General features: G+C 39.4%; 1 protein-coding gene across 6 annotated transcripts in view; it reads left to right on the top strand.

Moving 5' to 3' along the window:
* Nucleotides 1-24,358, top strand: part of rbfox1 (RNA binding fox-1 homolog 1) — a 149,201-nt gene that overhangs the window by 92,455 nt on the left and 32,388 nt on the right. For 4 of the 6 annotated variants that reach the window (XM_071906697.2, XM_071906698.2, XM_071906696.2 and 1 more), the window contains 5 exons: nt 12,458-12,604; nt 13,027-13,080; nt 15,365-15,457; nt 18,141-18,201; nt 20,708-20,761. In XM_071906697.2, coding sequence (XP_071762798.1) covers nt 12,458-12,604; nt 13,027-13,080; nt 15,365-15,457; nt 18,141-18,201; nt 20,708-20,761 — 409 coding nt within the window. Of the gene's footprint in view, nt 1-12,457; nt 12,605-13,026; nt 13,081-15,364; nt 15,458-18,140; nt 18,202-20,707; nt 20,772-24,358 lie in introns of all 6 variants that reach the window. The other 2 variants (XM_071906694.2, XM_071906701.2) reach the window with 2 other exon arrangements.

Here is a 24,358-nt window from a genome sequence, read left to right as displayed (position 1 = left end):
AAGATACAAAATTATATTCATTAACGATAGGGTATGTGACGTAATGTCTTTTTTGATTTCACATATTTCTCTAGTCATGTGTCAAGCAGTTACAAATTTAGCAGAAATAATTGCAGTTTTTTCATCTTCTCCAAGTACATAGTGTAGTTTTTCTTCTTGGGTGAGAGGTCAATGTCTATTTGAGGGCTATGCAATGAGAAAGTTTGAAAACCCCATATTGACAAAGAGTTCAAATTACAATTTGTATATTTTAGTAAATCGTTTAACTACAAATGTATGCCTTTCGGAGACAAAACAACCCAGGAGTAACCAGAAAACCAATATAGTGGATTCAATTCAAATTACTGTATTTACTCTCACCAGTCGAGTATTATGTTTGCATCTATTATGTTATTTACAATTTCAAACATATGATCAGTCATCTGTAGTGACTTGCATTTGGAAAGCAAGCATTCCAAACTCTGATACGACCTTTCAAAAGTTTCACAAAGCTGTTTTCCTACTTTCCTTTGCCTGAATATGGGTCTGGTCTAAGCGCTGGGAAAATGAATGAGTGTGGTGTGACAGTTCCTCTGCAGCGGCCCTAAGTCATTCCGCTGGAGAGGAGAGCGAGGAAGAAAAAGTGTGGGCAGCAAAATGAGGCATACATCTGGAAACCTCATCACTTCTGCTCCCTCCTCCCCCCGCCCCCCCTCGTCTGTCTGGCTGCTTCACTCCTTTCCCCCTCGTCATCAAACCTCCTTCTTGCTGTTTTATTTCTCACTTTTCTTCTCCTCTTTTTAGCCACGTCTACTCTCTCTCTCACTCTATGTCTCTCTGTGTTTGTCTTTCTCATACCGACATGCTCCATGGCTTTATTTGTAAAAAAAAAAAAATTGTTGTCAATGGAATGGGAGGATGTATTTGCATAATGTTTCTTGCTGGCAGTGGAAGTCCACGTCTCTCCCCCTCTCTCTCTGTCTCTCTCCCCCTCTCTCTCTGTCTCTCTCCCCCTCTCCCTCTGTCTCTCTCCCCCTCTCTCGCTCTCTCTCTCTATAGTGTGAGTGTGTATGCAAGGGGCGTCCAGGGAGGATTACCTCATCTGGCCGGGGTGTTTTTAGAGCGACGTCAGCCCCCTCTCCCCTCTCTGAGAGCCCCACTCTGTCTGTGTGTGTGTGTGTGTGTGTGTGTGTGTGTGTGTGTGTAAGTGAGAGCAAGACACACATAAAGAGAGCAAAAGAAAGAGAGGGAGAGAATGGACGTAAATACCCACAATCTACCCTACTTTATGTATGTGTATGTATATTGTATTATATTTCTATCCACACATATATTACTAATGTTTTGAAGCTAAAGTCTTGTGGCTGAGACAGAGAGAGAGAGAGAGAGAGAGAGAGAGAGAGAGAGAGAGAGAGAGAGCGAGATAGAGAGAGAAGGACAGTGGAAGGTAGTGAGAAAATGACTTTAGGTTGGTGACTTAAATTCTCCATAGATCTATGTATTTCTGCCTTCTCTAGTATTACAATGCATTTTTTATTTTGTCTCCATCTTTGGTGCTCAGCACTCATTGCTGTGGTGTTTCTGCACTGCACTTCCCAGAGATCACCTGTCAATCACACAATGGGGCGGTACTGTGTCATCTTCTTCCTTGGACTTTCTGTTGATGAAGTGTCTGTAGGTGGCGCTCTTTTCTTTGTCTGTTCAGCCATGGTGGCTATCACTGCTCATGCTAACTACCCAGTTCTTCTTTTTATTCCAAACTGGAGCAAATGTAAAAGCTTTCATGAACTGAATATAGGCTAAATCACTGTTGTGTAAGATCAATCAGAGATGAAACTCAAATACATTTTTCACATGTGGCCCTAATCCTCTTCATTCAAATTGATTCAAAAAGAAAAATAATACATATTGTTTCAAATATTTGAACTTCTTGAGGTGTGCATGATGTCAGCAGAAAGCTGAACAGCCTCAAAAGCTGTACCATCCTTTGAAGGATGAGGTAAATCAAATGTTCATCAAAGTGCTTTTATCTCATTTGAATGCATTGAACTAAACAGCTATTGGTGTGTGGCTCTAATTCTCATTATTCCAATGGCGGCCATATTTGGTTTATGTCATACTTGGGCTGGCAAACCCTACCTAGACGACAGCAAAACAGATATAAACAGAGGCGAATGTAAGTAGTGTTTGGAATAGTCTAGTCACCCTATAGATAATAATGGTGTGATATTTCAAATGGGCCCACAAAGTGCAGTACAAGTGATATGGCTTTTTCTGTATTCTGATCATTTATGTGAAATGTATATGGTGTTAATAATTTGTCGTTACCTTTTCACAGTTATCAAAGAACTGCATTATCATGAAAACATTTTTTCTGGAAGTCACAAAATGCTAACAAGCTAGCAAAATTCCGTTCGAGAGAGGAGTCATACTAGCATTTTGACACTATAAGAAAAAAAACATTTTCTGATCCTGCTGTTGTTTGACAACTGTGAAAAGGCAATGACAAATTATTTACACCATATACATTTCACATAAATCATTAGAACACAGAAAAACAACAGAAAATGTTGAACTGTTTATGCTAACTGTGTCTGCTAGCTAACACTAGTGTTAGGTGACTTTAGCTGTTTAAAACTGTTACAGTTAAAACTAGTTGTCAACTACAACTTATACAGTTAGGTAGCCCTAGTTTGGAGATATAATATTAACAACATGAAGTAGCTGACGTGGAGCTGATTTGGACTTTCTCCAGCTCTGCTCATCTTTTCACCATTTATGATTTTGGTGCAAATTTTAAATATAGTTACAATTTTGAGTTTGCCTTTGTTCCCATCTGCTTCACTGTCTTCCAGGTAAGGTTTCCCACCGGGAGTATGACATAAATCAAATATGGCTGCCAAGTGAAATAAGGCAAATTGTCAGTGGGCTGTTTCCTTTAGGGTTGCCAAGCCCCGCAGCACAACTGGAACGGGCCACATCATTTACCGCAGCACCTTAGAATCAGCCTGCCTTTATTTATCATTTATTACTTTTATTGAAAATAGATCTTTTTAATCAACTAGCATTTTCACTGCATTGCTTATACAGATTTCATTGCATTGTAGTCTCTCTCCCACCGTGAGAAGGTGGTGTTAGCCATCATCTCTGTTTGATATCTCCAATATGTCTGAACACACTCCACATTCAGCCTGGCCTCGCTTCAGATATCAGCTGCTGATGCCAAAAGGGACGAGATGAGATGCTTTGTCTCTCTCCATGTGTTTGTTTTATTTCTTTGTTTGAAGCGTAGGCGGATGTCGTCGCCGACGAGGAGTGCTGCACAGATGGCAGTCACTGCTCTGTGTGTGTGTGTGTGTGTGTGTGTGTGTGTGTGTGTGTGCGTGATTGTGTGTGTACTCCCGTCCATATGTGTCTGTATATACCTATGCGTGTGGCGGACTCACAGCCTGCTGGCCTTATGCTGTTTTCCTTCAAGCTCTCTCTCTCTCTCTCTCTCTCTCTCTCTCTCTCTCTCTCACACACTCTCTCTCTCTCTCTCTCTCTCACACACACACACACACACATACACCAAGGCTATATTTTTAGCTGGCCAGGAGCCCAGAATTGTTTGAAAGCAAGAGAGAGAGAGAGAGAGAGAGAGAGAAAGTAAGAGAGTAAGGGAGGAATGGAAAATATTCTCTTTATTGTAAGTGGGTGATCCAGCGGACTAAAGGCAGGGTATGGCAGCGTTTTCCATGGTCAATACATTTCCACTCTTCATTTCATCGAACCAAGCTTGGAAAGAAGGCCCCTAGAAAACCCCAAACTAATGCCACGTTCACATCATATCAGATTTATCATAAATATGAGCCGCTGACTGGGTAAAACCATTCATGTCAGCCTCCCTGTGGTAATTACAAGTAGTAGGACAAGTAGGATATGTGAAGATTTTTTTGTTGGCTTCGATGTCTCCTATTTGGTGTCAGGAATTGTGTGAACAAATGGCATTGACATCAGCAGGTAATAGGTAATAAAACTCAAAATGATCACTTATATTCACACTAAAACAATCAAATCAACTCTACTTCTTTTATGGTTGATTTTAAAGTAACTTTAAAATAATTGACAACAATTGACCTTACGATGGGCGTTCCAGCGAGTTTAACACATGAATCCCTCTGTGTTGTAGCAGTGAGACGTCATCCCGTTCTTAGTAGAAGACAGTAGAAGACAGTGGTTTTACTGGGAAGCTCCCAGATATGAATGGGTTGAACGGTATGAATGTGAAGCAGTTTGAGTACAAATGTTGAGTACATTTGTTTTTCTTTTATTGCCTTTTAAATGAACAAGAAAACTTAATATATGTTTTGTTCATTGCACTAAACTAAAAATCAGCATAGAGAATTTAAGTAGAAAATGCTCAAAATTGTTTCCTAGTAATCTTAACATAAAAGCATTTGACTACAAACCACTCAATATATTCATGTTACTACTATATCCAACCTTGTGTTTGTACTAATACTGTACATATTGTATATTCTAAGTATCAACACACAAACATGCACACTCTGTCATTACATTGTGCTGTTGCACTTTGTAAGTACAATATCATTACATACTTACAGAGTATTACTGTGTACTTGGAAGACTTTTCCATTATTTAATATACAGGTGTTATTACACTGGAATAGGTCATTGTAGAGCCAGACAGAGAGAAAGAGAGATGCACTCTATTTCTACAGTGTTTGAAGACACACACACGCGCACACACACACACACACACACACACACACAGCGTAACAGGAGACTCTCTTGTGTTTACCAGCCATTGATCTCACTCACACTGAGAGCTAAAGGACAAACACAGACTACTGCTGGCACTGTGTGTGTGTGTGTGTGTGTGTGTGAGTGTAAGTGTGTGTGTGTGTGTGTGTGTGTCCGTGTGCGCATCTACTATATGTGTGTGTGTCTTTGCATAGTTTAACTCATTCCAGTTCAAGCTCCTTTTCCTCTTGGTGTTTCGTAAATTTCCTGGTGTGATTTATGATTCTTCATAATTCATGGGCTCCATGGATCAGTGCGCTGAGGTCTGATACCATGTATTCACAACAGTTTGAGAGTTTGAGAACCGACCTCTGCATTGACCATTAGCTCTGCTTCTCCCTGCTCTATACTGTCCAAATAATTCAGACGTAAAAATGTTGACAGGATTAATTCTGATGAAACATTGTGATGTCTGCAGCAGGGGCGGTTTTAGTGATTTGGAGGCCCCAGGCAAAGACCAATGTGTGAGGCCCTTCTCCATTTTGCTTAACGCAATCATAGCTAGTGAACAAAAACTATTTGGAGGCAGCTCTTTTCAGTTAACAAAGCCACAGAACTAAAGGACAGACCCAAATGAGAATTCCAACTGTTCTAACTGAAGAACTTCAAATGACCTTCAGTCACACACACACACACACACACACACACTCAGAGCTCTTCATCTGATGCACAGCACCACGACCGCTAGGTGTGGAGAACAAGATGAGGGAAGCAGAAAGGGATACTATACTACGGAACAATACATTGGCTCTTGTACATATGAGAATTGATAACTGGGCCGAGGTGCTATGAAAAATGTCCTAGTGAGATATTACGAACAATGAGCCTCATGCAAGAACCACTCGTACGAACAGATTCGTTCTTAAATCACTCGTAGGAGCGATTTAAGAGAACTTGCCGCATTCACCAATTTAGAATTTTCTCTTAGGTACGAACAAAATCTACGAGTGGTCCAGACCTGTCGTACGAGTCACGTACAATCAACCTGCTGTTCTCCAAAACAAAAAAAAACTTTGTTGTTGACTAATAGATTGTATCTCTGTCACTTTGAAGAAATTTTGAGTTTGAATATATGTAAATGACACTGTAATGTATAATCATGTTGAGATTAACTACAGTGGTTATAGTCACAGGAAAAATAGCAATCTCATAAATATCCATACATAGTAGCCTATAAGTGCGCTCAATACAAAGACAAAACAGAAAACACTAATAATTGCCAGGTTATTTAATAAACACTCAGGTCAGACAAAGGCAAGGTTAGATTGTATTGGGGCAAATACATTATGGAGGGAGATTAATCTGATTTAGGCTATTTTACTCCAGTTGATAACGTTAATGTGGGTAAGTGCAAGTGAATCTAAATTTTAAAAAGAGAAATGGCTTTAGGTCTTACCATTAGAGTCATGCATAAGCCTATATCATCACATGCTGCAGCAGCTTGCAAGTCGCTGTCCAGGGCAACATCCTCTGCTGAACACCTGACAGCCACATCACCAGTTATGGCAGGTATAGGCCTATTCTTTCATCTGTCTCTGTAACAGAGAATTCCTCCTGGCCCTCCTGTTGCAGTCATGGATCGTCTTGCTTTTTGCATCTAATTTCATGTCAAGCCATTTCTTTTTTTATTTCTGTGACGGTGCCCTAACGACAAATCACTATAGTCCTATAATATTCCTATAATACTCCAATAGGGACTTTAGAGTGTCTGTGGTACTCAATAGTGAGTTTATAGTGACCTTATCATGGTATTTTCGTCTTCTGTAGTATCACTATAATATTCCTATTGGGAATTATAGATTTGTTGGGATATTTATTTAGTATTCATCTAAAATTTAGTATAGGAATAGGCCTATAGTTGTTTTTCGTAAGGGAACGCACAACAGACAAGACTGCATTAACAGCACAAGTTATTTTTTCCCATTCCTTGGCTTTAGCAGGGCCTCCACTGTTGAATTATACTAAATATTATATGCTTTGGTTGACTTCTTTCTGATAGTAGGACTTCGGTCTCAGAGCTGGTAGACTTCTCCTCCGTGTCATTTTTATGAATGAAGCTTCCTGACATATGGGCCGGACCCCTAACCTTATATGGCATTATTGGGGCGTCAATTATGCAAATTCACAAAATGCGCATTCATTTAGAACAGGTGGAATTCATAAAAAAAAATATTTCACGAGGCCCTTTGGCGGACGAGGCCCCAAGCAATTCCCTACCTATGCCTTATGGTAAAACCGCCTATGGTCTGCAGCCTCTTGCAGGCCTTTCTAACATTAATTGCATCAAGCGCAGGCCCAAGCAAGTAGTCATTTTGTCACAGTTTTGCCCCGAGTATACACACATACACACATGCAATGAATCAGATAGAACATACCCAGACGCTTTCTCTTTTAAAGGAAAAATTTTGCTGAAACACTTGTCAGGTTTCTCAGTCCCTCAGAATCAAAGAGTGAGGGCTTCTTTCTAGAGCCGCCATTTTGCACCAAGAGACGTTCAACAATCATACAGGAAAAATCATTTGTAGAACGCGAACAATATTTCATTGTGCAGACATAGCAACGTTTTACAACTAACACTGGCTTCATTGACATGGGTAACTTTTCATAACTACAGCAAAAAAATAAATCAAAGATAACGATAAAGATGAAAATAGGCTACATGCTATAACATACGTTTTTTGCATAGAGTCTAGTGGTTTTTGCACACAAATGAGCTGCAGTGTAAGTAGTCCAAATGAAACCAAATGGACCTCTGCAGCCAGCTTGAGCTTCTCTCTGCCTACTGTGCGAGTTAAAAAAAAAAGCAAGACACTGGGCGTGAAGAGCGAGGGAGAGGAAGGGGTTTGGGGGTTGGTCCGGGTTGATGAGAAGAGGAACGGAGTGTGTGTGCGTGTGTGTGTGTGTGTGGGCATGTGCACGTGTTGATAGGCTGGAGTGCAATGGAGACAAATTTAACCGAGATAACTACAGAGGCATCGCAGTAAGCAGCAACCTTGGGAAGCTGTTCTGTAGCATTATCAATGCCAGAATACTTGCCCACCTAAAAGAAAACAAAATCTTGTCTAATTGTCAAATTGGATTCCTCCCCAAGCTCAGAACAACAGATCATGTTTAGACACATTAATACAAAATCAAGTCCACCAAACCAACAAAGGCAAAACATTTGGCTGCTTCACTGATTTTGAGAAAGTCTTTCACTGTTTGTTTGTGGCCTCCTTCATAGTGGATTAGGGGGAAAGGTTTATGACAGCATTTAAGGGATGTATAATGAAAACAAATGTGTCAAAGTTAACAAAAAAAGAGAACACAACACTTCTAACAAGCGAGGGAGTACGGCAAGGTTGCACGCTTAGCCCAACATTATTTCATATTTATATTGATGAAATAGCTACAACTCTAGAGCAATCAATGTCTCCTAGAGTAACGCTGGAGGGCAGAGAAATGAGATGTCTCCTGTATGCAGACAATCAACTGATCCCACACCAAGGATTGCATCACAGCCTGGCCCTTCTGGAGAACCACTTTAAGAATTGGATAATCAATCAATCAATCAATCAATCAATCAATGAGGAAAAAACTCAAAATCATGATCACCTTCTCAGGAAAATAGGTATCAATTCAAACTTGGTGGAACAACTCTTGATTCAACTTTATTCAGTTATTAAACCAATAGCTCTTTATGGTAGTGAAATCTGGAGCTATGAAGCCTGGGACAAAAGCCCGACTGAAATGCCGCATTTGTAAAAAGAAAAGAAAAAACAACAAATTAGATGAGCAAAGAAATAGTCCAAACTTGGCTTGTAGAGCAGAGCTTGGGAGATTCCCTCTAGTATGCTTGTAGAGAAAAGAGCAGCCAAGTTCTGGACCCACCTGGCACACAGCGGCCCAGAGTATTACCACAGTACCGCATTGGTACTAAACTTAACCACAATCGCCATTGACAAAATTAAAAAAACTAGAAAAAAACAACACAAGGAGAATATCATGACTATTGGCAAAAAAGAAATCAAACTTATACACAAAACGAAATGCTTCCAAAATGACAGTTTGGCACCGTATCTGCTCAGAATCAAATAACCCAGACAAAGGAAGCTATTGACAATGTACAGTGAGCAGCAGCTAGCCATCGAGACAAGCAGGCAGAGGAGAACCTGGCTGCCAAGAGAAGAAAGAGTGTGTAGCCTACACTGTGACTCAAGAGAAACAGTTCCTTCTCTCTCTTCTTCTCAGAAACACACTTTTCAAATATCTCTGAAAAAAATGTAGACGTTTCAAGATTTAAGTATCAGTGAAACAATGTGTATTCTCCTTGGACAAACACATCAACTCTGTAATCCCTTCTTTTCATTTTGCCTAGTCAGCACATGCATTATTCATAATTCTTATAATCATCACTGTTATCATCCAGAAATATTTCAAGTGAAGAATCTATTGATTTAGTTAAAATTTAAGTTTAAATTTTAATTTAAATTTAAGTTTATTTTATTTCATTTTAATTTATTTCTATTTCATTTATATTTGAATCTATGCTTTGGCAGTATGTACGCATCATCAATTCATTGAATTGAATTGAACTGAACATGCAAAATCACTTGATGTGTCATAAGCTGCTCTCTCTCTCTCTTGTTTATCTCTTTGTCTCTCTCTCTCTCTTCTCTGTCTCTCTTTCTATGTCCTGCTGCAGTTTCTGCTGAATCAAACAGAAATGGGGTCCAATGGGAACTGTAATGAGTTTGGCTCTCTCTCTCTCTCTCTCTCTCTCTCTCTCTCTCTCTCTCTCCCTCTCTCTCTGTCTAGTGTGTGTATATGTGTGTGTACATGCAAAATCACTTGAAGTGTCATAAGCTGCTTTCTCTCACTCTTGTCTCTCTCTTTCTCTTTCTCTCTATCTGTGTCCTGCTGCAGTTTCTGCTGAATCAAACAGAAATGGGGTCCAATGGGAACTGTAATGAGTTTTGTTCTCTTTCTTTCTCACTCTGTCTGTGTGTGTGTATGCGCGTGTGTGTGTGTGTGTGTTTCTGAGAGCGCTTGCAGTGGAAAGTGTGAGACAGAGATGAAGACCATTTTAATTGGCCTCTGAGATGGATTGAACTTCTTATGCATTTTATTTTGAAATGTGGGCATGTTAGGATGTGTGCAGGCATGTATGTAATAATAATTTATACAGCACTTATCAAAAACAGCTTGTGCTTCACAATGAAAACAGAATAATTAGCACAACATATGGAATAAAAAGGATAAATAAAAGATATATAATTGTGGTGCCCCGGGCTAAAATACCCAGATTTTTACACTAAATGCACTAAAACTGAGGGACACCAATTAAATCTTTACTTCTAAATGCTTTTTTAAAGACTGCAGGAGAAAATAGCTGCTAAATTTTATTGTCATATCATTTTTGAAATCAAATACAGGATGTGATGAAATATCATCAGATAAAATATTGTCAGTTGATTAATCAAAAATAAATAATAAAATGTTATTTTTCAGATACACATTTGATAGATAACTTTCACAAGAAAATATGCATATGAACAGTACACACGATCCCATTTACAGCTAAATGGTTTGTATTTATTCACGTAAAAAAATTTTGTTTTCCAAATCTGAATGTCCTACAAAAAATGACATCTAGTCCTACAAAGGCAGTAGGGAGTTTCATATGAAAGCAAAACTCACAATTACCATTAAATGTAACTGTCATTGAGTCTACAGCTGTTTTAGACATCTGTTTATAAAAAGGTTGGATTCATAGTATTTTGGAATGCTTCTTTTTCTGGTGATTCAACATAGTCTCACAAAGTTTTGTGAAATGCGTGTGAACTCGGAAATGCAGGTTACGTGTTGCGGATGCAAATTATGTGAAGATTGTTACATTATGTCGAGGTTCCTCCACCGTGAAAGGATTTTGTGACAATAGCACGCACTGAACATATTTACATGTTCGTCACATGGAATGGTTAGCTAATCGTTAAGTTTAGCAAGTAAAACAACTTTGGTTGAGGTTAAGGGATAAGTTTGGTGATCTTGGACCTATATATAATTTGCCTCTTACATACCTGTAGTACTTGGACCTGCCGAGAATATTGACTCTCGAGTCAGCTGTCTCCGTTGCTAGGCCTCTTGCTGTTAACAATAGTTTGTCAAAATATCTCTACTGTTTACACTCTGACCTGACCGTCCACACTTTCACCCCACAGCAGTTTGTGCTGTGGCAGAGAAAAATAGTTCCATGATTTCCTGATTAGTGTAAGTGTGCGTAATGGCGGAATTGTGTCATGTTTACTCTCAACTCCCCTGTGGAGCCTATAAATGTTTGTTTTTTTTAGATTTTGACAAACCCCATTTGGACTGATTGTTAGCAGCAAGAGGCCTAGCAATGGAGCTCGCTGTTTCATCCGACAGCTGACTCTGGAGTCAATATTCTCTGCAAGTACTCGGTATGTAAGAGACAAATTATATATAGGCCCAACATTGACAAACTTATCCTTTAAGGGCGCTTTCACACCTATAGTCCGTTTGCTTTGGTCCGAATCAGTGGATGAGTTGCTGCTTTGTTGCATTTTTCATTAGGTCCGGTTAGTGTTCACACGGTCCTGTGTTAAGCGAACCAACATTTGTAAACAAATGACACGCGGTCCTACATGCCGTTCATCTATTGGACAGAACATTTCCGAGAGAAAATCACTTCCTATCAATCACATTGTCACGGACAACAATGGAGCAACAGCAGCGTATTGCGATTGCGATAGTAGCTTTGGATTATTATGATTTGGTCAATTCCCCTTTCTTTCAGTTTATCACTGAAGAGTTTTAAGACCTCGGTATTCTTATGCGTTTCCACAAGCATCTGTGCAATAGTATCGTCACCCCATATTTCCAGAAGAGCCCTCACCTCATCGTTCCCCCACGTTTGCCCTCGACTCATTTTGCTGCTAGGCTAGTGAGCGGCGCGGCTGTCTCTGCCATGTGTCAACATCCGTTTTCAATCCACAATGCACTGTATTTTGGTTTGCTTCCTATATTTGGTCCTATATTAAGTCCGATTACGTTCTCACCTAAAGCGAACCGAACCGTGGTTCACTTGGAAACGGACCAAGTCCCGTCTTTTCAGGAGGACCACGGTTCGCTTGTTTGGTCCACACTAGAGTTCGAATGCGTGTTCTCACCTCTCCAAACGAACCGGATTTACGGAGTAAACGCACCATGGTTTGATTAAAACGGACCAAACAGGGTAGGTGTGAAAGCCCCCTAAGTTAGGGTTACGTTTAAGCAACTAAAACTTTGGTTTGTTAGGGTAAGGTTTTGGTCACGGTTAAATAGAAAAGAGAAACTTTTGCTGAAAACTAACTTCTTCTACTTCTACCTCTACACCCTTACTTTCTACCGTGTTATATCAATGTCAAACTCCTGCCTATTTCAAGTCGTGTCTCCTCCACCTAATCCTTTCTTGGTGGGGAAACGGATTTCTCTCACTTTTTGTGAATGAAGCACATTATTTGCATTTTAAAACACTGTCCTCATTTCAAAACATTTTGTGAGACCAGTCTAGATAAGTAAATAGTAATTAGAAAGTAGCAATAAGGTGAACTTCACTGATGCCGATCACTGTTTGTATGGTCTTACATTCAAGTCTTCCAACTGTATCCTTTATTCCCTGTGTGTTTTCCAGCAGACGGATGATGCCGCCCAGACGGACAGCCAGCCACCAACACAGACTGTATCTGAAAGCACAGACAGCAAGGCCCAACCCAAGAGGCTTCACGTCTCCAACATCCCCTTCAGGTTCAGGGACCCAGACCTCAGGCAAATGTTTGGCGTAAGTCTGACAAACCCGTCATACCTGAAGATTTAGAAGTTTACAATCATGCTTAAAAAATCAAAGGGACATAAAAACAACAAACAATATTTTTAGGTGATAAAAAGAAGATCTGATGACACTATTGACATGAGCTACAATATTTAAGTCTTCAATGAAGGATTTTAAACATATCAACAAATCCCCTATAGCCCTACATTATTTTTAAAGGTTCAGCTCTAAAATGTTTATTTAACTCAAAAATAAAGTGCAGTTTGGTATGTTCTTGAGTTGAGGACCACAATGCATCAAAATGTCCCAATAGCACGATTCAATACACATGCTGATTTGAAATGAAATGATGCTGCCATTTAACCTATATAAGAATGTAACATAATGTGACAGCAATACAAAGCTTTTTCTCTCTTTTGTTTTTTTTACAGCAATTTGGCAAAATCTTAGATGTGGAAATCATTTTCAACGAGCGCGGCTCTAAGGTAGCCTACATGGTGTTTCTGTTTCTACTAAGCATGCCTATGGATTCTGCTTTTTGCCTTTGTCACTGTTTCTAACCTGTCTGGTCCAGAAGGATCCATCAGTAATCTGGTTTCTATTTAAGGAATACAGTGAGTTTTTGGTACATTGTACTGTTGTGATAGCAGGTTCCATGCTAACACTTTAGCATACACTATGTTGAGTGATAGTAGGCTCCATGCTAACATTTAAGCATACACTATGTTGAGTGATAGTAGGCTCCATGCTAACATTTAAGCATACACTATGTTGCGTGATAGTAGACCACATTATCTCGCAAGTGAGAAAATGAAAACCTGTAGTAGCTCTAAAGCTAAATCCTAAGTCATCTTAAATGATATGCAACCAAGTCTGGCATTTTTGTGTAGGAGATTGGTCAAATTTACATGGAATGTGATATAAAAACAACAATAAAAATAATCATTTTGAAGGGATTACTTTCCGTTTTCATAGGAAATTAAGGTGGTGGGCGATGGAGACTGTGAACAGCTAAAGATCACTACACAGCAGATGAATACACAGTGCACATGAATACAAAATAGCCTCTAACAACAACCTTTTACTACTAAAAGGTCAGTCCTATTACTTTGGATAATGCTAGTGGCCTACTATCTCAACATACTAAAGTGTTAGCATGGAGCACCAGAGCCAACAATCTACTGGAGACACATGGATGATTTTGGTGTCTATGTTCTCATCAGGGAGGGTGACCAATGAGACAATCTCCCAAAAACTTGTTGTTTTCCTTTAATATCACTTGTGTTGAATTACTATTGCATGTGAGTAGGCCTATTTAATTGGCAGCCCTGGTTCCCAGTCATGTGGTTGAAGGCTATCCAGGACTGGGTGGAAGACTGGTCAGCTCCATGATCCTTTCAGCTAGTTTAAATACAGATCATCATTACATCACCATTTAGAATTTAAGATTAAGGAAAATGCCCTGGTTGGTGCCATGTATGTGGGCATATTATCCCTAACATCCTTGCTAGCTGCTTACTCATCATGTGGCTGTGAATATCTCCTTTTTTCTGAGAGATTTCCAAGTTTAAAGCTGCATCATTGGATGAGCTGAATTTATTGATTGCTCCCAATTCATCATAGCATCCAGGAAACACAGTATTACAGTGCTTAAAATGTTACAAAATGCGTTTCACAAAAAAAGTTTGAGCTACTCTTACATATTATCTTGTTTTTATGTAGTACAAGAAGATACAGTATGTACACTCAATGATACACTCAATGATAAACTGACTACACTAATGAGGGACAATATGATTAGGATATTGATGCAAATGTTTAAATTGGTGTTCAAAGTTAATTGAGTGGTATCTTTCCAGCATGTTCCATTAAAACGGCTATCTTTGCAAGTCAGGTAGTCACGGCTGATCAATATTGGTACATTAAAATGTCCTACTTAGACCAGACGTTCACTATCTGTCATTCCTTCCTTCTTGTTGTGAGCCACACTGCTGTTTATCAAAGACGCTGGTGTCAAACATTTGCAGATAAAACCGCTAAGCTCCTTTCAACTCTTCAGAACAAGACTACTTCATTTGCTTGCATGTGTTTCAGAGTAATTTGGCTGGTGTTCTTTTTTTTCCTCATTATTAGTCTTGTGTTTTCCTCATTGCTAATGCCACGCCATAAGGCAATTCGTTTTGCTTCCAATCTTTTTGTAGGCTAGATTTAATTTCCTCTGTTATGACTCCATCAAAGGTATCTATTTGCTTTATTACCTTGCGATATGGGAGCGGCACAGTAGATGTTGTTTTATGTCTAACTATGTTGTATGCAGTTATCATAAACCTCTGCCATAAAAGTAGCCATTTGTTATTGTGTCACATGTTATTAACCCACAAGGCCTGGATTTATGGGGATGATGTAGGCACTGAATGGGAGAAAACACTGGAAGACTTTCATTCTAAAACACTATGCATTTTGCATAAAAGGTTTTAGTATTTTAAAAAAAAAAAAGAAAAAAAAAGATGATTACATTCAAAAAAGATTCCTATTTTGCTATATATTTATATCTATATATAAGAAAGTTTCACTTTCCTCCCAGCAATAATTTTAAGTGTACCTGTCAAAATTTTCAAATGGTGTCTATCTTATTTTGAAATGAAAGTCTTTGTAGTGAAAACTTGAGAGAATCTACTGTGAAACAAGCCCATGTTCACTGTAATGTTGAGTATAATATGTATAAAATAACGTGCATGTTGTTCTTGCCTCTCTCCGTCCTGCATGCAGGGTTTCGGGTTCGTAACTTTCGAGCATAGCGTGGACGCTGACAGGGCCAGAGAGAAATTACACGGCACCGTGGTAGAAGGCCGTAAAATAGAGGTGCATGTTCTCAAATATTTCTTCCACCTTCATTCTTCCTCCTCCCTGTCCTCCTTTTCCTCTGTGTGTGTGTGTGTGTGTGTGTGTATGTGTACGTGTACGTAGGTGTATGTGTGTGTGTGTGTGTGAGAAAACGTTCGAAAGTGTCCACCACCACATCCCACCTTCATGGCGTCTTTGTCATGACATCAAACTGTCCCGTCATCCGCCCCCCTTGTCGTTTCCTTTCCTCGTCAAGTTCCATTAACCCAAATACAAATAAATGTCTATATATCACCAGTCCGATTATTGTATATGTGAAAGACTTTGCTTGTTTTTTTTTTGTTGTTTTTTTTGGTTCTTTTTTTTTCCTTTTTCCTTTTTTTTATTTTTTCCTTGATTTTGTACTGTCAAAGAGAGTGACCTCAGCAAAGTGTTAAAAGTGGATATTTTATATTATGCCAGATTAAAGGGTGTCTCCTTGAGTATTATGGGTAGATACATTTTTGTTGAAAAGGGATCAAGGCTTGCTTTGGCTTTTGGTCAAAAAACATATATTTGCTTTTATTTGCACAGAAAGAATGTTCTATTCAAAACAAAAACAAAACAAAAAAAAAAAAAATATATATACATATAAAAAAAGAACATTTCTTCCATAAAGGGTCTTAAATCTGACTTCCCCCAAGGACAGACAAAGTCCTTGGGGATTTGAGGACACCTTGACAGCCAGATGCAAGGTCACAGCCAATTTCAATTTGGTAGCCTGACCTTAACTCGATGCAATTTGAATGTCTTGTGTCCACTTAAGAGTAATAGCAGCTAGACTCCACCAGACTTAAAGTATAACTTCGGTCATTTTCAACCTGGACCCTATTTTCCGATCATTTTCCATCGCACCATTCGATTCTGACCAAAATCTGGTCAATTGCCTCACTATAGAGATACTGATGTCTCACTCTCCAATACAGTCCAACTAACACTCCAAAAATCAACCCCAACAGCAGCGTGTCTTTTTCAACACATTGACGCTCGCTCTGTAATGAGACACGTTTCTATTTCATTTTCAGTTTATCCATGGACAACTTTCACGGTTCATTTTGCATTACTTTACACAGCAGAGGCGCACAAGACATTTTCGTTCTACCCTGCTGAGTGGTGAGGGTAGTGAGAGTAAACAAGGAAGTGCCAAAGCAATGGCCAAAGGAGCATCAAAACTGGAGGAGTTTAGATGATTTTGTGGTTGATTTTTTTGGTTGATTTTTGGAGTGTCCATTGGCCCTATAGGACTGTATTGGAGCGTCACGGCAAGACATCAGTAGCTCTATAATGAAACAATTGACAAGATTTTGGTCAGAATCGATTGGTATGATGGAGAAAGACAGGAAAATATGGGACGAGGTCCAGGGTCCAGGGTCCAGGGTCCAGGTCGAAAATGGCCGGAGCTATGCTTTAATAAACCTGCTAACTGCTTGTATAGAGAGAGCTGAAAGAGAGAGCTTGTGCAGTGGAATGATTGCAAAGTTTTTTTTTGGCCACCTGAGTAAGATGCTGCTTATTCCTTTCTCATCCCCCCTCCCCCCCGCCATCTTTCCAACGGTAGCTCGTTTAGGGCCCCTACTCAACACAGTTACCACGGTAACAGTACACAAACAAGTGGGCGGGGCCAAAAAGGTTTGGGAATGGTAAGTGTGGGCGAGCGAGCCATTCTGCCAGCATTTCCTCTCTCTCTTCCTCTCTCTTTGGAACGTTTGCCACGCTAAAACTCACGTGACCTTTCTTTTTGAATTGTGGTTGAGTTTATGCTGTATATTTACATACATATATTTTCTCTTGCGTGTCGGCGTGCGTGTCCATTCACTGAGTGTTCTCCTAGAGCTGCGTGTGCGAGCAATACTGACTGAGATATGAATTCGTTTGCACATCTATCTGAGATTGTTGGAAACCCATTTATTGTTTGATTTTTTTCCTTTTATTTTGGAAGACAATGCACCCTGATTTTGATTTATCCTTCTGTTAGCCATTGTTTGAAGCTGGAATGATTTGATTGGTTGATTGATGGATTGATTGATTGACTTGGTTGGTTGATTTCATTTGATCTATTTTTTGTTTTGGTTGTTTGTTTTTTGATCTTAACGATTATTCTTGCAATGAATTAGAGAGGCTCTTGTCCTGAGTGTGAATGCTTTGTGTTGCTTTCTTCACAATGGTTCTTCTCACTCTTGAGGTTGACTGGATGTTGCATAATGCTCCCAACATATTCTCTCCTCCCCTTCCTCCAATGACATTTTATTTGTCTGTTGTTCCTCCTCTTACCCCTCCCCACCGCATGCACCTCTACATCACAAAATATGAAGCTTTTCATTTTGTCAAGTGCATCTGTTGTTTCTTTACTTTTGTCCGTATTTGTTGTCGAAATGTCACTGTAAATGGGTACAGCATGCTGAAAATCTTTGTAAGATAGAAAAATATGCAAAGAAAAATGATTTGCTTTGGATGTGTTTTTTAGTGTTTCTGAATGCAATTTCTAAAAAAATCCAAATGATATGGATGTTTGTCATGACCCTATGTACTGCAGATGTTTTTGAACATTTTCTTTGTTCACAACATTAGGAAAAAATATGCATGCACCTTTACTTTAATCAGTACACCACTCACTGACTTCCAAGTGTCATAACTCATGGAGCCCTCTCTCTACCTGCTGTAGGTCAACAATGCAACAGCCCGAGTAATGACAAATAAGAAGACCGTCAACCCATATGCAAATGGTAAGGCCAGTTCAGTGTTTATCTATGCTGTTGGAGATGTGAAAGACCTGGAGTTCAATAACCCTCATATAAAACCTCATACAGATGATGCCATTGTATAAGTTCCACTGTTTTTACCACAGGCTTGCTGCAGTACATCAACTGCATATTGAGTGCAGCTTCCTTGTTGGAGAGGAATTCTTTAGAAACCTGAGATTTTGTTCTTTTTTTCAGCTATTCATTTGACAGACACTATGTTACAATATAGTATCTGTTCAGTTCTACTTAATATCCAATAAAAACAAATAGGTTTCAGTGCTAATGAAGGACAGGTGGCCCACTAGATGGCCATTAAACTGGTTTAGTTTAGGTGGACTGGGATCCAATATGTAACAGTTTCACCTACAGAGCCGACAAAGACAGAAACCCAACCAACATCAAACCCCCTGTGCAAAAGTTGAATTTTTAGATATTAAATTTGATATTGTAGTGGAGACAAAAATCTGGTATCGTGACAACACTAATGGCTACTACTCTAGACTTTCACAAACTATAACCTATATGCAATACCATTCCTTTTGAAATGACTTTGTTTTCTCAGTCTTTGCAACCACTGAAAGGGCACAGGAACTTTACCTGCAGTCAATACTTTGGAAAACACTAAAAAGATTGTCTTTTTGACACTTTTTACGTGTGGTCAAAACTTTCATGGGCAGACTAATGTCTAGACCTCTTAGTCCATGCATCAAATGTGTTTTGCCCTGTAGAGGCAGAAAATAGGCTCTAAGGCAGTGGAACATGTACCACTGAGGCCGAAGAGTCTGCGGGTTTTCATTCCAACCAATCATTATAACAGCTGATTTCACTCAGTAGCATACCTTCAGCCAGGGGTGAGGAACTAATCAGCTGGTGTCATTTTTGGATGGAATGAAAACCTGCAGACTCTTGGGATCAGACCCGAAAGACCTCGGGTAGCAACAACCCAGTATTATGAACCACAGACTTCAGTCAAAGATAAGACATAGAGAAGAACAGCAGGTCAATGGCAGGTTTAATTAACTCAATGTGTGTGGGTCTCCAAAGTGAAAAGAAATTTGCGGTCGATCTGCGTAGTGCTTCTGGCCAATGCAGACTAAGAAGGCCATTCTGATGAAAGTAAACAGTTCTAAGTTTGGATAAAATGGACACTAATCACAATATAGATATGAATATGAGCAGTTGATTGACTCATCTGCTGACACGAGAGGAAGATGTTGATATTCTTTGGCTAAGATAATTTATATCGTATCAGTACAGTGTGTGTCCAGTGCTGAGAATAGTACAAATATAGGCTTTGCAGTTACATCATCAAACTCCTAGCATCCACAGCTGGCACCAATTGCTCAAATAATGTCTTATATATAACAACTGGACTGGAAAAAGAGGCATACTTGAAAATAGATAGTTGTGGTGTGACTGTAGATTCAGTAAAAGTGAACAGTCTGATTTAAATTTAGGTTACTATGACAGTAAACTGTCTTTAGCCTTACTCCAAAACACTCTGAGTTGTAGCTTGAGAAGAGTTACTTTTTGGCTTTAGCAAGCTAACTAGCCAACAGACTAATTTAGCAAAGCAACTAATGTTATCATGCAACTATTTGCTAATACTAATGCTAGCTACTAGCTATGTAACATTAGCTGCTGTGTAGATCAGAAGTGTTAAAGGTCCCATATTGTGTAAAACAGGATTTCCCTTGCCTCTTTGATTATAAAGGAGTTGGATTACTTCTGTAACTTTGTCGCGTCACAAAGTTTCGCTCATTATCATTTTTGTAAGAAATAATAGACTAACAAAGTGTTTTTTTCAAAGCGGTTGAGCGGTTGTCATGCTTATTACCGGAGACTTTTCCCTACCTGTAGCTGCCGGGCTGCAGTGTCTCACGTTTCACTCTTGAAATGGTTAGCCAATCAGAACAGAGGGACGTTAATGAGCCTTAAAGACACAGCGACAGAAACAGCCTGTTCTTGGCAAGGCTCAGAGAGATGCTGGAAAAAGAACATGTAAAAATGGATTGAGAGTGTTTTTGGTACATGCCACCACACAAACAGCTTTTAATGGACCTCAAGACATAAAATAAAACACTAGAAAGTGTAGAATATGGGACCTTTAACAAGACAGTGACAGTTAGCTAACCAGATACTATGGTTAGCTAGCTAACAAGCCATGACATCTAAACACAAAATCGATCATATGTGTGATGTATAATCATCAGTCTCCAGTTAAAAACAGCACAAAAATGAACCATGTCGAAGTATGATGTTTAGGAATACAATACCAAGAGCTGAGGACCTCCAACATGGCCGCCAGAGGGCGCGTAAAGTACACGTAGTCCTCTAGTCCTCTATAACGGAATAAGGCTTTGTGAGAGCACAAAACATGCTGAATTTTTCATCTCTTCAGCCTTGTCCTCAACTATAAAACAAAATTATTCCGTGTTCTGTCTGACTCTCTCTGTGCCTCTCTGTCTTGTTGTCTGTCTTTCTTCAGGCTGGAAGTTAAATCCAGTGGTTGGCGCCGTCTACAGTCCAGAATTCTATGCAGGTAGGAGGACATGTCCTTCTCCTATCGTCACCGTCCTTGCCGTTATCTGCCTCCTCCTCGTTCTTTTTATTCTGTTTGTCCAACCTGCTCATTTTCTCCTCTTTTTTTCATCCCCCTTCTTAATCTTCTTCACCTCTTCCTGCTCTGCTTCCATTTCTAGTAACATGCAACCATGCAAAGTCTGTTTATAGCCTGAGCACTATGCTGACTCACACAGATGCAACAGCGGACTGTCATCTGTGTGCTGCAAACATACACACACAAACACACACACTTCTAGACACTCGGGGAAAGACAGCGCTTACTGTGTAGACATACAGAGGAACCCCCTAGACCTCTCCCGAACCCGCCCTCCCACCACTACCACCACCCCCCACCCCCCACCACCCCCACCTGTCATTACCCATGGCCATTACGGTGAAAAATATCCTGATTTTATGATAATAGGAACGAGGACGGATAAAAAAAAATAGGCTGAGGCAGAGGAGAAAAAGAGCAAAGAAAAATAAAGGACGAGAGAGAAAGAAACGTAATTGTCTCTGCAAGGGCATTAAAAGGGATGAAATATATTTTGTAAATTAAAATCAATATTTTCAATTTCTCCAGACAGTCGTTTGCCTAATTCACCCCCACATTCTTTTAATTACAAAATGGCTCCCTATTGATTTGCTTTTGTCTCACCTTTCAAGCACCCAAAATACCATTAGTGTGTGTGCGTGTGTGTGTGCTGTGCATGTGTGCGTGCACATGCAAACAGTTGACATGCTTTCCGGGTTTTCGCCTATTAATAATTAGAGTGTCATTAATATGCAATGATTGCAGCCATTCGGGAGAGAGGCCCAGACTACACTCAGATAGTTTGTTAGCAGATCATATGAACAGCCACAGGACATTGTCGACGAATTACACCCCATTACCACAGCATAACCATTCTGAAACTTTTAGACGTCTTTGTCTTTTAGACGTCCAGGACAGCAGTTCATTTCAAGCTAGGTTGAAATGGGTAAATCTTAAACAATTGAACCACATATGGCATGATTGGGGGAAATGTAAAACTAGATGTAGACAGTAATAAATGACACCAGATAAGTCCCTTGTTTACCAGATTACTCGGGTTAACTGACTGGGTCAGAATAACTCAGTAAACTCATACTCTGATAATGAGAAACAAGGTTAACGGATACAGCTGGTGTTTTTAAATACATTTCTTATCATGAACAAATCCTATGAAAATAACAAAATCAACAATGCATTTGCTCTACTCCCATTACTTTCCGACTTCCCACGTTCCATTTTTAGCCTTCAACCCGGAAATCATTGGCTCCAGTTGTAAGCTAAAAACCTTGAAATACAGCTCACAAAGACATAGTTTCAATTTTTAAAATCACTAACTGTTACCATGAAAACTAAGCTATTGTAGTTATTACCATATCAAATTCAAATGGGAACAAATTCTTCATTATGACGGGGACTATTTTCGGTGCTATGGAACTACTTTCCTGAGATGGAAAACGTATTTACGGTCAGCTTATTAAGTTGTTTGAGGAAAAAGTCGGCCGGCCCGGTGCATTGCGATGATGAAATATGCTGCCAGAGCAACGGCATGGCTCTTTGACGTGTTTTTAATTGTTTTTTAATACAATGGAGTTCTATGGCTACTGGGACATGACTTTATTGGGCATCGGCTACATGGACGAGACTTGTTAGCAAAACAAATTCATTGCTGATTTTGTTATTTTCATAGGATTTGTTGACGGTAAGAAATGCATTAAAAAACACCAGCCTTATCCTTTAAGATGTCTAGCTTACTCCCATATTAAACTGGTTACTGTGGCATGGAAACATCTAACTGCTTTCGCTTTGGTTTTCACTGTCAAACTCAGACACACACAGCTTTATGTGTACATTTTGATGTAAGTAGTACTCGCTATTACTGTTGGGATCGTCACTTATTTCCTCTGTATTAGAAGTAACCAACACTTCTTCTGGGATATCCTGGTGGCTCAATTGGCTAAGGCACATGCCATTTAACCATGACATCCCAGGTTTGAATCTGACCTGGGACCTTGTCGCTTGTCATACCCCTTTCTCTACCCAATCATTCCAATGCCCAAAAAAATCCTTTAACCTACTATTGCTCACTCAAAGAGGGAGGGAGAATATTCTGTTAACTTGTTTATTCATGGTAACAGGGAGGCTCAATCACAGGGTATCAAAGGTTCATGAAAACACACCTGAATAAGACCTTAACCAGAGTATGGACAACAGCATGGAGACGTAGCCATTGATATTCTGGAGTTGCATGGCTTCTCATAGTTCCTACTCCTGTAGAAGATGGAAAGTGAACGATGGAGAAAAATTGACACAGGAGAGCAAAAACCAACAGATATGGGGAGAAACCGCTAAAAAGAGAGGAAGATGGATAGAGCGAGAGACAGAATGAGGGGGAGGATGAGTAACGACACGTACGTGTTGGAAGCTGATTAAGCGTGTACATTAATTATGTTTCTTTCTTAATACTGAGGGACACACTGTTGGGAGCGGTGATAAAGTAAAGCTACTAATGACATGGCTTTCAAACAGGTAGCATTTGCTGTTCTTGTTAAACAAGCCATCATTTACTGCCAAACAGGACAGGAAACCAATACTGCAACGCAAATGACATGACCGAGAATAATTAAAAAAGAAAAAGATAGTACATCCCACAAATAAGGTAAATGTGACAGAGTAGGCTACTTAGAACTGTGGTTATAATTGAAGAATGCATTTACAAAACACTGGTTATCCATTTTGTAATATATATCTTTGCGTGAAGTTGTAGACCTTTAAATACAGAGGATTCGGTTGCTAAAAGTATTCAGTAGGTGTCACTTTTTAAATGGTAGATATGTCATTTTGGAGTCAAATTTTTCAGTTTAATTTGGGTTTACACAAACAAAATGAGGACATGAAGCTGAAAATCACTACGTAGGATAAATATGTGGTTGGCTGCTAACATGAAATAGTTCCAAAAGAAAAATCTAGCTACATCAGTACTGAGTTAATGATGTTTTTTGGCCATAAAATAAATACCAATAACAACTTTTTGTGACTAAAGTCAGTCTTCTTACTTTGGATAATGCTAGTGGCCAGGACCATTTCTAGCTTGTTGGGGGCCCTATGCAAAATCTTTGTTTGTTTTGTCCTGGTGTCCCCTGACCAGCAGAGAGGTCTGGCTGTGCTGAGGCTGGCCCTCCAAAGTATTTCAGAAGTGCTCCTGCAGAGACATAAAGTTTCTAGGTGAATAAACATATTTTATCATAATTATTACTCATATTGTAGCCTAATACTATTGAAATCCAAAACCTGTTCATTGGTAAAATTACATTAGTGACTAGTAACTGGAAGAATAGTGACTAGTCATTAGAAAATAAGCACTAGTGCCTAATTTAGTGCATTTTAAGGATTAAATGTTAAAACGGCCTGCCATAGTTACTGTAGTTTAAAAATTCCCCCTTAAGTAGCTTTAAAAATACCTTTTCCATACTGTAGGACAATGTTATATAGGCCTACATATTCTGTATCTGCTCGTTCCACCGCATCATTGAAGTGAGTGAA

Source organism: Centroberyx gerrardi, chromosome 7, assembly GCF_048128805.1.
Source record: "Centroberyx gerrardi isolate f3 chromosome 7, fCenGer3.hap1.cur.20231027, whole genome shotgun sequence".
NCBI classification, from domain to species: domain Eukaryota; kingdom Metazoa; phylum Chordata; class Actinopteri; order Beryciformes; family Berycidae; genus Centroberyx; species Centroberyx gerrardi.
This window is presented reverse-complemented; position numbering and strand designations above follow the sequence as displayed.